The 13,548-nt window shown below is 44.6% G+C and overlaps 1 protein-coding gene across 3 annotated transcripts in view; it reads right to left on the reverse strand.

Annotated features, from left to right (window-relative positions):
• The window catches only part of CHD7 (chromodomain helicase DNA binding protein 7), a 193,145-nt gene that overhangs the window by 8,457 nt on the left and 171,140 nt on the right, over positions 1–13,548 (reverse strand). For 2 of the 3 annotated variants that reach the window (XM_040995066.1, XM_040995056.1), the window contains exons 22-34: positions 12,650–12,849; positions 12,299–12,458; positions 8,442–8,531; positions 7,882–7,985; positions 6,406–6,535; positions 5,968–6,040; positions 5,756–5,813; positions 4,928–5,156; positions 4,499–4,707; positions 3,713–4,384; positions 2,550–2,710; positions 867–1,094; positions 206–649 (exon numbers count right to left, since the gene is read on the reverse strand). In XM_040995066.1, the coding sequence (XP_040851000.1) occupies positions 206–649; positions 867–1,094; positions 2,550–2,710; positions 3,713–4,384; positions 4,499–4,707; positions 4,928–5,156; positions 5,756–5,813; positions 5,968–6,040; positions 6,406–6,535; positions 7,882–7,985; positions 8,442–8,531; positions 12,299–12,458; positions 12,650–12,849 (2,758 nt within the window). The remainder of the gene's footprint in view (positions 1–205; positions 650–866; positions 1,095–2,549; positions 2,711–3,712; positions 4,385–4,498; positions 4,708–4,927; positions 5,157–5,755; positions 5,814–5,967; positions 6,041–6,405; positions 6,536–7,881; positions 7,986–8,441; positions 8,532–12,298; positions 12,459–12,649; positions 12,850–13,548) is intronic. The other variant, XM_040995072.1, reaches the window with a different exon arrangement.

Here is a 13,548-nt window from a genome sequence, read left to right on the forward strand (position 1 = left end):
AGAGAATAAATCCTAAAGCTACACTTGGTTCAGACTGAGTGATCTCTGTCAGTGATCAACACAATTGTCTAGATCAGAACCATGACTCTGTTCCTCATTAATTCCACCATGCTGCTGAGAGGAGCGGCGCTCAGTGTCGCCAGCAGCACGGGGCCCTGGCTGGCAACACAGGCACACACAATGCAAGTTGAGCTCCGCAACTTACTGCACTCAATGACGTCCGTTTGTGGCTCATGAAAAGCAGATCAAGGCCCTCCACGTTTTTCCTCCTTCCCCGCCTCCTCTTCATGGGAGGCTCTCCATCCACTAGGGAGCCATTAAGCAGATGCCTTGTGGGTGTGCGCGAAAGGCCTGCTTGGAGCAGTTCCATTTGAGTCTTAAAGGCATCAGATACTGGTGTTGTGACATTAGGCAAGATAAATTTTGAAGTAAGAGATGAAAAATTTGAGGTAGAACTTGTTGCCTCTCTTGAGGCCTTTGATAAATCTACAACTTTCTCTTGTCCATTTTCGGAGACCACCTGAGACTCTCGCAGCTGAGCAACCATCTCCATGAGATTTCGCCTCTTGGCGGCTCTTTCGGCCTCAATTTCAATCTTCCTTCTCCTCCTCCTCCGTTGGCGGGGCACAGAGAGGCTGAGCGCATCTTCCTGTTGAAAAATTCCAACAGGAGACAGTTGCAGTGAACCGAAACTCTGTCCGTTATACAGGGTGGCATTTAGTGCACAAAAACAAGAAGCCCAAAGAAGGAAAACACTCGGGACTGCCGAACAGTCTAGGTGGGGCCAGCAGACACAGGCTCCCGAGCAAAGCTTGAGCGGAAGAGAATTCCCCTCCCAGCTGCAAGAGCAAATGACTGTGATGTACCTTTGACAGCTGAGGAGAAGTGGTGATATCCTCACTCCCACTGATGCTGGCTTGGCCGACCATGGAGAGCTCGGCAAAGCTCCTCTTCTGCAAGGGACTGTCCATGGAGACGGGTGTGTAACTGGGGATGAGGCCCTGGAAATCAAACATCTGGCGCCTATTTACTGGCCATTTGCCTTTCAACACGGCTTCACAGATGTTATCTAATCGGTTTATCATTACTCTATCCTGGAGGGAGAAGAAAAGTCACATGAAATTTTAACAAAGACCTGGTTAAAATTACTAGACAAACATATCTATCTAAGGAACAAAAAAAATACTTAAAAGTCAGTGGTGAGGAATAAAACTCAAAACAGAGCGAAAATCCAAACAATCAAGTAAATAAACAAAATTAACTAAAATGTTGTTGTTTTTTTTTTTTTTTCCAAATTTTCCTGGTGGAAGGTCCTTGGGTGGCCCCAACACAGAAAACATAACTCTTTTTCCATTATGAACACTGGGCCACACAGACTATTAATAGCCCACACCTCTGAAAACAGCCCATTTTAAACATCACTCATAGTCAGGCTCCACAGAGAACTTCTGGTAGACTTCCATGGATGACAATGCAACCTGCACTGAACATCTTGATGCTTTGACCCATCGGAGCCACAGGCTGGCTCGCACTGTGTCCCAGGAAGTGGGACATCATTAGCGTCACTATTAATAAAGTTCAGCATTATGAAATGGGCACCAACCTAGGAACACCTAATGAATGTCAATTTGCATTTCCCACCTATTATCACTTCGGATTTCATTGAAGCGTGTACATTAAAATTTTCTAATTACAGCTCTTGGGCCGAGTTTCCATAGATTAAAAGCGCCTGCTACTATAAACCTGACTGAGCTGGAAAACTCCCTCCCGACTCCATGAGAGAAATGAGTGTGCCAGGGGCACGGAGAGGATATATGTAACAACAAAAATGCCTCTGAGAAGTGTATTCCTGAGTCATACAGCTTCACCGTATTTGTTGAACAACCCTAACGCTGGATGATCTGCCTGGTGATGAGCTGACTCAAACCTCTGTGCTGTTTGTTTTAAACCAGTCAACTCTGTTATGATGATTATTTCCCCACCCTGAAAAACAGACCCAAATCAAATAGGGATTTATTGCAAAATTATGCTATTTAGCCAAAAAAGCAATTTCCATTTTGCTTTTGGTTACAGCTAACTACATTTGGGATTATGTCATAATACACTGGAGTAAATGGGTCAACAGCCCACCCTCTCCCAAAGTGAAGAAGATGGTAGACTTCCAAACTTGTATGAAATTGTCCTAAATCTGAAAGCTCTGTTTCATATAGAAAAATTATGGTCCATACATCTTATTTTGCCAACAGATGAATCCACCGAGACAACACTGCACCAAGAGCATTTGAAGGACTAACCGAAAAGAACCATAAGGAGCCAAACATCCGAGTACAGAAACAAACCTCTTTTACATGACATGCCCCATGTCTCCTGTGACCTTTCCTAACCTGAAACTTTCCTACACACGCTCCTCTTCAGACCTTCCAGATGACCTTTTAAAACACACAGTGTTAAAGTTTGCTTTAAAATTACATGAAACATAAAGCTAGAAAGATTTCCCCCATGCCATTCCATTTTGGTTAGCAAGGCAAAAGCAATGAGAACCTGCCAACCTTAGGCCAAAATGAGAAGGCAAAAGTTCTTTCATGAAGGAGCTGAGCTACTGTCGGATCTCCATCCTCCATGTAGAATCCATCTCGGGTTTCATCCCTAGCAGTGCTCATAGAAGCATTGCTTTCCTCATCAAAATTCTTCCCTCTAGAGACAGCTCCTGCTGAGAAACAAGTTAATGTGCATTACTCACAACCAGAATATTACTGAAACCAAAGCTAAAACAGGATACAATTAGAATTTTGAATGTCAATCTGCTTCATTTTATTGAGTACCTACTATTGCTAGAATGGTATCAGGTATTAAAACATCTTAGTTGGGCCTGGCGCGGTGGCACAGTGGTTAAGGTCCTCGCCTTGCATGCCCGAGATCCCATATGGGTGCTGGTTCTAATCCCGGCAGCCCCTGCTTCCCATCCAGCTCCCTGCCTGGGGCCTGGCAAAGCAGTCAAGGACGGCCCAAAGCTTTGGGACCCTGCACCCGCGTGGGAGACCCGGAAGAGTCTCCTGGCTTCAGATCAGCATAGCATCAGCCGTTGCGGCTCACTTGGGGAGTGAATCATCAGACAGAAGATCTTCCTCTCTGTCTCTCCTCTCTGCATATCCGCCTTTCCAATACAAATAAAAAATAAATCTTAAAAAAAAAATCTTAGTTGTACTAAATGCCTTTGAATGCAGGTGCTAAGCCCATTTAACAGGTGAAGGAATGGAGGTTTAGAGGTTACCTCACTAGCCATTTGGCACCATCTAAGTACATCTTGAGAGGCTGAAAGCAAACCATGTCTGACCCAAGAGGCAATGTATTTACGTACTAGAAAAAAGGCCAATGTTTTGGTCAAGCTGAAGGTCCTAGCAACAGGAGGATGGCACAAAGTGATGTCCTGGTTTTACTCTGCCGGTTATACCCACCTTGATGTTTAAATTAGATGCTACCAATGTGTGCATGACTCCTTACTTAGAGTTTCTGCTATTCAAAATATCATGTTTACATGCTGTAATGTGTCAGGGTAAAATATCTAAATGTAACTAAAAAATGATTGCTGCACAGAACAACACGGGCATCAATTGCTTTTCTGCAAAAAACACTTGTTATGCTCTGTGGGAGGATTGCATCCTACGGTAAGCTGCTGTGCAATCAGTAGACAGCCCCAAGAGGCAGGAATTACCTTCAGGCTGGGAGGACTCTTCCGACTTATCATCATCTTCCAGCTTTTCTTCTTCATCCTCTTCAGAACCTTTTTCTGAGACAGACTTGGACCCAGGGTCTACACTGCCCTCCGCCCCTTTGAGCTCACTCTTCACAGAGCTGGCCTCAGCCTCACACTCCTGCTTGTTGGCCTTGCCTCCACTGTCAGTCTCCTCTTCCTCATCCTTCCCGTCAGCCTTCTCCTTGGCAACAGCATTGTCAGACTCCTCTGCTTTGCCTTCAGCTTGGTCCATGACCTTCTCGTCCTGAATATGAGCCGATGAGATGACAGGAGGAGCTTGGCCAAACCCAACTGCCAGTGGGTTCAAGGAAGATATATTACCTGCCCCTCTGTTCTGAGCAAAGTTTTTATGTGCATCCAAGAATGATAACTCGGGGTCATTGAGGATGTGATAATCTGTCCGACTGACCCCATGCTTAGCAGCACCCACCAGGAGATCACGGTCATGCCTCCCACACTCCCACCACTCGGGCAAGTCCAAGCTCGGCTGGCAGAGCTTCAGCCTCTCCCCGAGCTGCGGGTGGTGCAGGACCTGCTCGCGGATCTTCCGCAGCAGCTCGATGCGGTACAGAGTTCTGGAGGCTCGCTCCTCTGTGATCGGCTCGATCATGGAGGAGAGGTCAGGCGGCTCTGGAACACAGAAGCACTTGCGTTTACTTGGGAAGCACTGGAGGGTTCTGTACACTTTCCCATTTTTCACCTTTCTGGCTTTTGGCAGAGAACTCTGCGACTAAATGTACCTACCATCATCTGGCTTCGCGGGCATTCGACACACTCGCCTACACATGGCCACAAAACAACTGAAGTATTTCTCCAAACTCTCATCAGACTTCTTGTCAAGTCTAGCAAAGGCTCGAAATTGGTTCCAGTCAAACTGCTGTTTCACAGGGTCAAAAATGACCCCAAATGTGGACACCACACGATAAAAATCAGCTTCTTCTCTCCTCGTCCACCTGTTAGAGAGAAGACACTGGACTTGAGCAAAAGGCTTAGAGTTCACCATTCATTCCCTAACACCCCGAGGCCCTCCATGCGGAACAACAGGCTGCTTGGGTGCAGTGGGCCTTTCTCTGAGAATCACCATCTCTGAAGCGATTTTTGTGTCTTGAGGGACCATAAGAGTGGAGAAGAGGGGACATACCAGGAGTCGAGGGAAACCCTGGAGGCACTCACTTTTGCCGTTTTTCAGATATGATAGCTTCCCTTTCCGCCTCCAGCGCTCTCACTTCCTCCCGAGGCCGCCGCCTGCGCCGGTCAGTCTTCATTAGGGCCTCTTGCCTCATTTGTTGCCTTTTATAGCTGCGCTGATAGGCAGTAATGAGCCGGCGCAGACGTGTAGTCAGGGTTGAAGTGTTAGGCCAGTACAGCTGGCCTAACTCAGCATTACTCTCACTGTGCTTGCCTGGGGAAGTGGAAAAAACACTTTTGAAATGTGTCGCCTGCAATCTTGCAATATCAGGATTTTCCAACAAAACAAGATGAGTCATTAACATTCAAATGACAGTGTGGGAAAGGGCATCTCAGCACCCTCCTTTTAAAAACCATAAATAAAGAATAATATTAGTATGGAATTTATTATAAACCGTTTTGGTAACTCCTTGTGGAGACTGCTTATCACTCTGATGTAAACACACTTTGTAGCAAGGACTCCGTGATAACGGTGCTCTCCCTACAAGGGACTCCCAACAATAACCCAGAACATGAAAAACAACATAGGTCATTGTTGCCTAACGACCTTATAGCAGGTCAAAGGTCAGTATCCTAAACCAACTGACAGTGTTTGAAACTGATGCTTGAAAATTTTCACTGATGAGCATAAAATGCAAACACATTGTGATAAAGAGATAAGTGCTATTCTCTCAAAGAAACTCAATGTAATGGAAACTCAAACATAAACAAAAATTCCTCGCCGTGGTGGTGGGTCAGCACACAAGAGCAGATGCCACGGAGGGGCACCCCGCACGTGGCTGCGCTCCTGCGCAGTCCCTGCTGCAGGCTTACCTGCGGCATGGATTTCCATGGATTCCTCTTTATCCTCTGGCGGAGAATTGGCAAATTCCTTGAAAGCGAATCAAAAACAGAACTATCTCAGTGTGGAGTCTCATTTTGCCTCATCAATGAAAGAAAAGGACATTATCTATAAAGATGAACAATTCCTATACAGGCACATTAGATTTTAACGGTGCTGTAAAAGTCAATACACCAGCTCTTACATCTATTTCATCTTTGAATGGCGTTCTCGTTGGCTTATATTCTGGGTCTTCATCTTCTCTATCAAATTCTCCCCTAAGTAAAGTGTAAAAGAATTTGTTTAAATTACTCTGATAAATAAAAGCAGAACAAGCTAATTACCTCACTAATGTTACTTTTTAAACTCTACGTTTGACATAAAAAGTGGCTCTAGCAGTATTTAAATCATGCAGCCACGGTACCGATAGGGATAATGTTTGGAAAAAAACATGTTTCCAGTTACCTGGATATTACATTTAGTTTAAACACTCACTGTGATATACAAACAGGGTATACTGATAAGCATCAATGAAGTTCATATAAGACACAATCTAATGCATAGCATGGTGTAAGAATCAAACCTTGCCAATAGATGTAACACTGGCAGAAAGTTTATTAAAATTTTAAAATGTCCTTCTTACCCGTCACCACCATCTGCTAGCATGTCTGCTCCTCTCTGCTCAGCAGCTATGGCCTTGGCATCGGGCATACCAACTCGTTCCAGAAAGCACAGTGCAGGGTCAGCTCGCATGGAATTGTACTTCTCATAGCCTTTGCCATGCCCACCAGCCCACAGAGGACACACAGAGAGACAAAGAAAGGCACCGTCACAATCACGATCATAGCTCTGCCACGGCCCACCACAGTGTGAGTGTCTCAGAAACCAACCTGCAGCCATGCCAGGCTTAACGGGCCTTGTACTGTCAAAGCATTCTATGGGATGCTCCATCCAAGGAAGGTTTTGGGGACCAACTTGTGCTTCAGTGATATTATTAGACTCACCCCAAATACTAACAGAAAAATAGCTGCAGAATAACTGCAAGACGCCTGAGAGCATTTCTGACCCTGTTTTTCCCAAGACCTAATTTTGCTTGACATTTAAAAGGCTTCATGATGTTCTTTTATGACCTCTGCCAGGGTGCTCTGTATGCACCCCCATGCTTCTCATGAATAGCTTCAGTCCTGCAGGAACTTGCATGGCTGGGTGAAAAAATTCCCATATACGTAAGGCCAGCGAACCTGTCTTATTAAGTTTAGGATGATGCATGTCAGTAAGATGACACTGTTCTCTCTATGGTTTTCAAACCGCAATTTGCTTTTTGACTGCCCAAGTTGACTAGATGGAAAATGGCAGATCCCAACAGTGCACTGCGGGAAAATGATTTTGAGGCTGAGCTCACCAAACACGGCTGCAGTACACAGGCAGAACAGCACAATTCAATTAGGATGTGTACTACAACACACCGCTCCTAACTGCTGTAGAGCCGCAAGCCAAACTGTAATCATGAAAGGTTTTATAAGCCATCATTCTCCCCTTTAGTCAGGCTGGGCTGCTGAGAATACCTCCGCAACCTCCAGAGAATTGGGATTATAATCAGGAATCGCTCACTGTATATATCATGCCAGTTCTGCATCCCCAGCCTTTCAAAGTTAACAAGGCTGCATCCCACTCAGGGGAGCCACGAGTTCTCAGCACTGACATTTGTGAAATATTGCTTGGAACAAAGCCCAGGAGGCACTTGTACAGATTAATAGCAGAGGTTAAGCCCACCGTCCACTTTGACACTGGTTGGCAGAGTTAGCAAGAGAAGCTGCGTTGGAAGCAAAGTTTAGGGAAAGCTATAGTACAACTTGGCTATTTTTAAAACAAATATGGTTTGGGCTTTATTTACAGCCAAGAAAGAAGTGTTTTCTTCTCAAATACTCAACAAACATTCAAAAACAGCATCTGATATTTACAGTTCATATTAGATTTTTAGTACAGGAAAATGGTAGACGCCAAGAGTCCTTTGGAACTGTCCTCATTAATATTATGACTTTGGAAAGAGTGCGCAGAGAGTTCTACACTGAGACAAAGCCATACAGTTGGGATGTATTCAAACAGCACCGTCACTTACCATGTTTGAACACTCCAATTAAGAGGGATTTATCTGCCTCCTTATCCCACCAATCTGTAGGAACTTCTGCATGGAAAGGTTCAGGGATCCAAACATCTGCTTCACTAAAAAAAGACAACCATTTAAACAATATTCAGGAGCAGTAGTAGTATTCGGAAAGCATTCCAAGTAATGACTATGATACATACACTCAGATGCTCTCTCCTCACACTAAACACCTGCGCCTGGCGCAGAGGAACCAGCAAAGGTTAAAAGAAAGGGCACGAGGCAGTTGCCCTCAGCCATGACCAGAAAAAAACTTTATTACAGGGTGTCCCACTTAAAAGCTCAGATCAGAATACCAATAACTGAGTCCATACCTTTTAAACATAAATACAGCAGTCTCTTTTCCCGATTCTAAACACACCCCCAAGCACAGAGGACAAACACCATATTCAAGACGCAAAAAGGGTGATAAGTTATAATGGTCTGTGAGGGCGCTGGAACACAATCCATGATGTTTCCTCACCGCCTGGATTAGCTCACGGAGGGAGACAACAAATATGTACGCTTGCACCAACCTTGAGTCGGCACCCTCTAAGATCTTATCTGCCTGGTCTCCTATAACTTCTTGTCTTAGGTAGTACAGCATGCGGACACGCAGCAGGACCCTGGAGAGGAAGACAGAGGGGGGAAAGTTCTTAACTTCAGGACTGTTTGCCAACAGTGGCTTTTGGCAGCTGCTGCTGTTCATCCATCATCCTGCCAAGGCTGATTAGCCATGCTGTATGGTAGGCTTGAAGCGTGACAGATGGTGGCACATAATCACCTCTGTGTGGTGCTTTCTGCTGGCTTCCAACAGGCCTGCCTGGCAACCGCTCACACTGCACAGAGAGGGACCAAGCTCAGCCCAGCCCAGGCGCACTTCATTTAGTTCTACCTAGTGCAGCTTGTGAAGTTTAGACACGTCCCCTACCATTGCCTCTGAAGTATTGAAGCAAGTTTGTAAACAACTGAGCAGATGGCTTTCAGTAACTGTTCTGCTTCATTATCTCATAAAATTTCCTCAGCTGCTGCCTTAATACCATTTTTGGAAGCACATCAGAAGTTGTAGGAATAAACGAGATATAAAATCTGGTTTTACTACCTTACAATAAACCCTCAATATGGAATGTCAGGTTTTTTTCATATTATACAACTTTGCTTCTAAGAAGGGAAGTGGCAATGGAGGAGGGGTGGAAGGTGGGTCCCCGCCCCCTGCCTTGTTTCTTAAGGAATATTCAATGTTTTTACTCTTTTCAGTTTGTATCACCTAGGAACTTAAGGGGTAGCTTAAAAAAATTTTTTTAAAAACATGAAAAGATTAAGATGTGTCCAATTTGTCAACATTCACAGCATTTTCAAATAATCACCGCAAAAAGAAAAAGACCCCTGGATTTATCTAGGCACCAGTCTTCAATCCTTCATTTTCTCAACAGCTAAAACGCAATTCTTTCAGTGACATCTACCTGGTAAATCCCAAAGGCCTAGGTCTGTTCAAATCTCACGAGCGCAGGGCCTTGTTGGCCATGAGTGAAGTATTTTGACAAGCACTATTTCCCTAGCAGAACAATCCCATCATATACTTCTGCAACATTCTGTTAACTAATGCATCATATTTACATGTATTGGTTCATTTGATCTTTACAAGTAACCTATGATTAAGTGGAGTAAGCTGCAATTTCCAGTTTATGAACTGAAAACTCATGGATGGGAGGTGATTTTGTCACAGTGAGTCAAGCTGCCAACTGGGATGCCTGTGTTCCACATCACTGTTCCTGGGACTGGGTCCCAAATGGGCTTCCAACCCAGCTGCCTGCTAATGTGCCTGGGGGTTGGCAGATGATGGCATTAGCAGCAGGGTTCCCACCACATCTATCTATTGCAGCATTAGGGGAGTGAACCAGCAAACAGATCTCTCCCCTCCTCCCTCTGTCATTCTACCTTCCAAATAAACAAACAAATCTGTTTATGAAAGCCTAATAGCTACAAAAGACAGGTGACATTTCCAAGGTCACACAAATTACCTTGAACACAGAGCACTCACACTATCCCATAATACACGGCATCTGGCCTTCAAGATCTGCACTACAGGGGTGATTGTAGTTGTGTGTAGTTTTACGAGAAAAATGTGAATATCATCTTTCTTCTACATGAAAAAATTCAGACTAGTGCCACTAGCATGTTGAAGTATGAATTATGTTAGCCAAAAACATGACGAGGGCATGGCCCCTGTAGCAGGAGCAGACACTGTTGTTATCAGATCTTCAAACCTACACATTTCTCCATTTGTCACACTACTGACAGTTTTCTGGACCAGCCTCCGTTTCAAGACCATGCACAGCACTACAGTTTACCGTCCCTTATGGGCTTGAAACTTGCACAGAAAAGCAGCTAGTTACCCTGTTGTCATCACTCAATGCAGATCTCACTTACACATAAATAGTTACCAATATTTCCTCATCATAGATGCTGCTAAAAGTCTCATGGTATGACATACTAGCAACAGGCAACTGAGCAGCAACAGGCTTCCTACTGAGTGGAAAAGCATGAAGATGACCAGTTACTTCTCACATACTTGTTAAGGAGGATATAGTATGGAAATCTGGCACTGAAAATAGAATGAAAATAAAAGCCACCACCATCACACCAGCATCAGGCAATAAGAGTCCCTGTTTCCTCACTAAACTACTTCATTTGCTTGAACTCACAGTTTGAAAGGCTATAATCCATACAGACACAGAAGTTTTCTAATAGTTGTAAGTGGTGTAGGATTCTAGAGAATGATTATGTTGTATCAGTGGCAAAATAGCTTCAAGAAGAGCTTTGAAGATTCCTAGGCTTTTTACAACAGCCTCAAGGAAGCAGCAGACACGTGAGATGAGGCGGTCAAGGAAACACAGTGGTCAAAAATAAGGGAACTGCCTGTGTCTACTCTAGGGATCAAACCTGCCCCTGCCCCTGAACAGCTGAGAAACTGTCAATGAGTTACTCAACTTGAGTCAGTTTCCTTAGTTCTATGGTAATATAACAGCATTAGTGATCTTAGAAAACTCAAACAGATAATGCACATAAAACTCTTGCTAAACTGCCAGTTACTGTGTACTCAGACTTTGGTTGCTACCACTTTTTGTTTGTTTTGAGAAGCACAGAGAGGGTGACACAGAGGGCGTTTCCATTTGCTGATTTATTCCTCAAATACCTACAGTGGCCAGGGCTGGGCCTGCGAAAAAGCCAAGAGCTAGAAATGCAATCTAGGTCTTTCATGTAGGACAGCAATCCAGTTACTTGAGCCATCACCATCGCCTTCAAGGGTCCACATTAGCAGGCACCTGGGATTGGGAGCCAGGCTCACTGCAGGGCTCTGACGTGAGGTGTAAGCATCTATCCTATGCTGTTGCTTTTTGACTCATAAGGGAACTCAGTCCTATAGGGTTTATGCAAAACTTGGAGGAGGCAAAGCTGTTGTAACACATTGCTGCCTTTACTACCGATGCTGAAAAATGTACACTCAGAGTAAGGAAACACCAACAAATGCAGAGGTCAGTTTAGCAGGCAGATAGCTAAGAGAACTCTAGAACGAAAGAGATTCAGATTCATTATTCTTCAAACACCTATCGTTACTTTCTGGAATCAAAAGTAAGAAAGGAATAGGTGGCCAAGCCCAAAGGTAGAACAATGAGCCCACTAACTGAGATACTGCTAAGCCAAAACTATGCACATTTTTCCTAGTCTTTTTCACTGAGAGCAGCTGAAGGTGAGATTGTAAAGTTTACTACTTCTCTAACACAAACTGGTCAAATACCAAACGCAATGCTCACAGCAGCTTTACCTCTAACAGCCAAAGTTGGAAACCACTCACGTGTAATCAGATGAATGACTAAGCAAAATATGATGTATGCACAGTGGGATACCACTCAGCCACAGAAAGCAAGGGCATTCTGACAGGTACACATCTTGAAAACACCATGCTAAATGAAATAAGCCAGACACAGAAACACAAATACTGCATGAGACTTCTCATGAGAAACCTAGAATACACACACTGATAGAAACAGAACAGAGAATGGTAGTTGCCAAGGCTTAGGATGGCAAGTGACTGTTGAATGGATGCAGAGTTCACACCGGGAACAGTGAAATGTTTCGGCCAGAGACAACTGTAATGAGTATTCAGCACTGTGAGTACAATTAATGCCACTCAGACATGACAAGTAATATGCAAGATAGTTTTTTCCATTTTAAAGAAATGATCAGCACCTAACAGTCCTGTAACTTGGCACATTTCATGAAAAATAAGGCTATACAAAGGAAGTAATTACACAATTTAAGTCTCCACAATATGTTATTTTAAAGAACAAACAGGAAGTTGGCTCTGCCCATCCATGCTGTGGTCACATACTTGTTACAGTGGTGCTTCAAGTGCTTCTTGTAGCTGTCCTCCTGGAACAGGGCGTCTGGGTTGCAGCCAGCCAGCCAATCTGCATCCTGTACCACTGGCTGTGAGCTCTGGGCCTTCACCTTCTTCCCTTTTCTTCCCCTTGGCACTGGGGCTGATAAACCTAGAAGCAGCATCAGTATCATTATGGAAGCCTTTTATGCTTCAAATTAATGTCAGAATCAGACATTTTAATGTATAATGCAGAGAAATAATACAGGCCATTTGCCACAACTCTATCAGAGGTGTCACAAAGGTTTCTGGGGGCTTTCTGTGACCCCCAAAGCACAACGAGTTTTGTAAAAGCAGATTTACCGGAATGATTGACCAAGGCTCGAGTCTGGCCATCAGCCGTGGGTGTGATGAGATCCCAGATGAAGCTTTTGATATTCTCATCCCCTCTGTAATGATTAAGACAGTACACCAGGATGGTTCTGCAGATGGTTTCAACATCTTGCTCAGTGAGCTGACGTTTGTAGCGTCCATGGGAAAGGATGTCTGTCCACCGTCCCCAGCTACAAAGCAAACATTGAACACGCAGTTGCCATCTTTCAGTTTGAATCCTGACTAGCAATATTTTTACAAGTGATACAAAACAATCCTGGGGACAAGAGTCAAAGCCCCTTACACAATGGGCCATCCATCAGCTCACCACTGCAAAGCACAGGTGTTGAACTGCAGCAGCTCAGGCAAAGGACATGCTCACCACGGCAGAGACAGGCCATGGTGCCATTTTCACAGTGTGACTACAACCTGGGGACCTGGGAATGGCACACTTAGCTTTACTTTGTCACATTTTGTGTGTTTCAATGCTAACCAACCACCTGAGATGAAAGGTGACTCAAGGCAGGTATGATGACTCTAAAATTAAGCGTGCACTGCTAGGGATCCCTCCAGGGGGTGCCGCAGTAAGTGGCAAGACTGTAAGAAGCTGTGAGGTTTCTTTTGTAACACGGAGTGGAAAGGATCCTCATGAGAAAGACACTAATCTTTCAGGCCCCAGAACAAGGTGGGCAGGAGAAAGCACCCCGGGCAGAACCAAACAGATAAAACACTGCTCAACACTAGCACCCATTCCATGTTTTAATCCCAACATAAACACTGATGCACTGTTGCAGCTAGGACCTGTGGGGCAGGGTGAAGTAGGGAAGAGAGGAGGGGAGAGGCACTGCAGACTGCCCAGGCCATGACCTGCCTCAGGTGACAGCAACCAA

The sequence above is a fragment of the Ochotona curzoniae genome, unplaced genomic scaffold, assembly GCF_017591425.1.
Source record: "Ochotona curzoniae isolate NIBS_2020 unplaced genomic scaffold, NIBS_Ocur_1.0 contig_1071, whole genome shotgun sequence".
NCBI lineage: Eukaryota > Metazoa > Chordata > Mammalia > Lagomorpha > Ochotonidae > Ochotona > Ochotona curzoniae.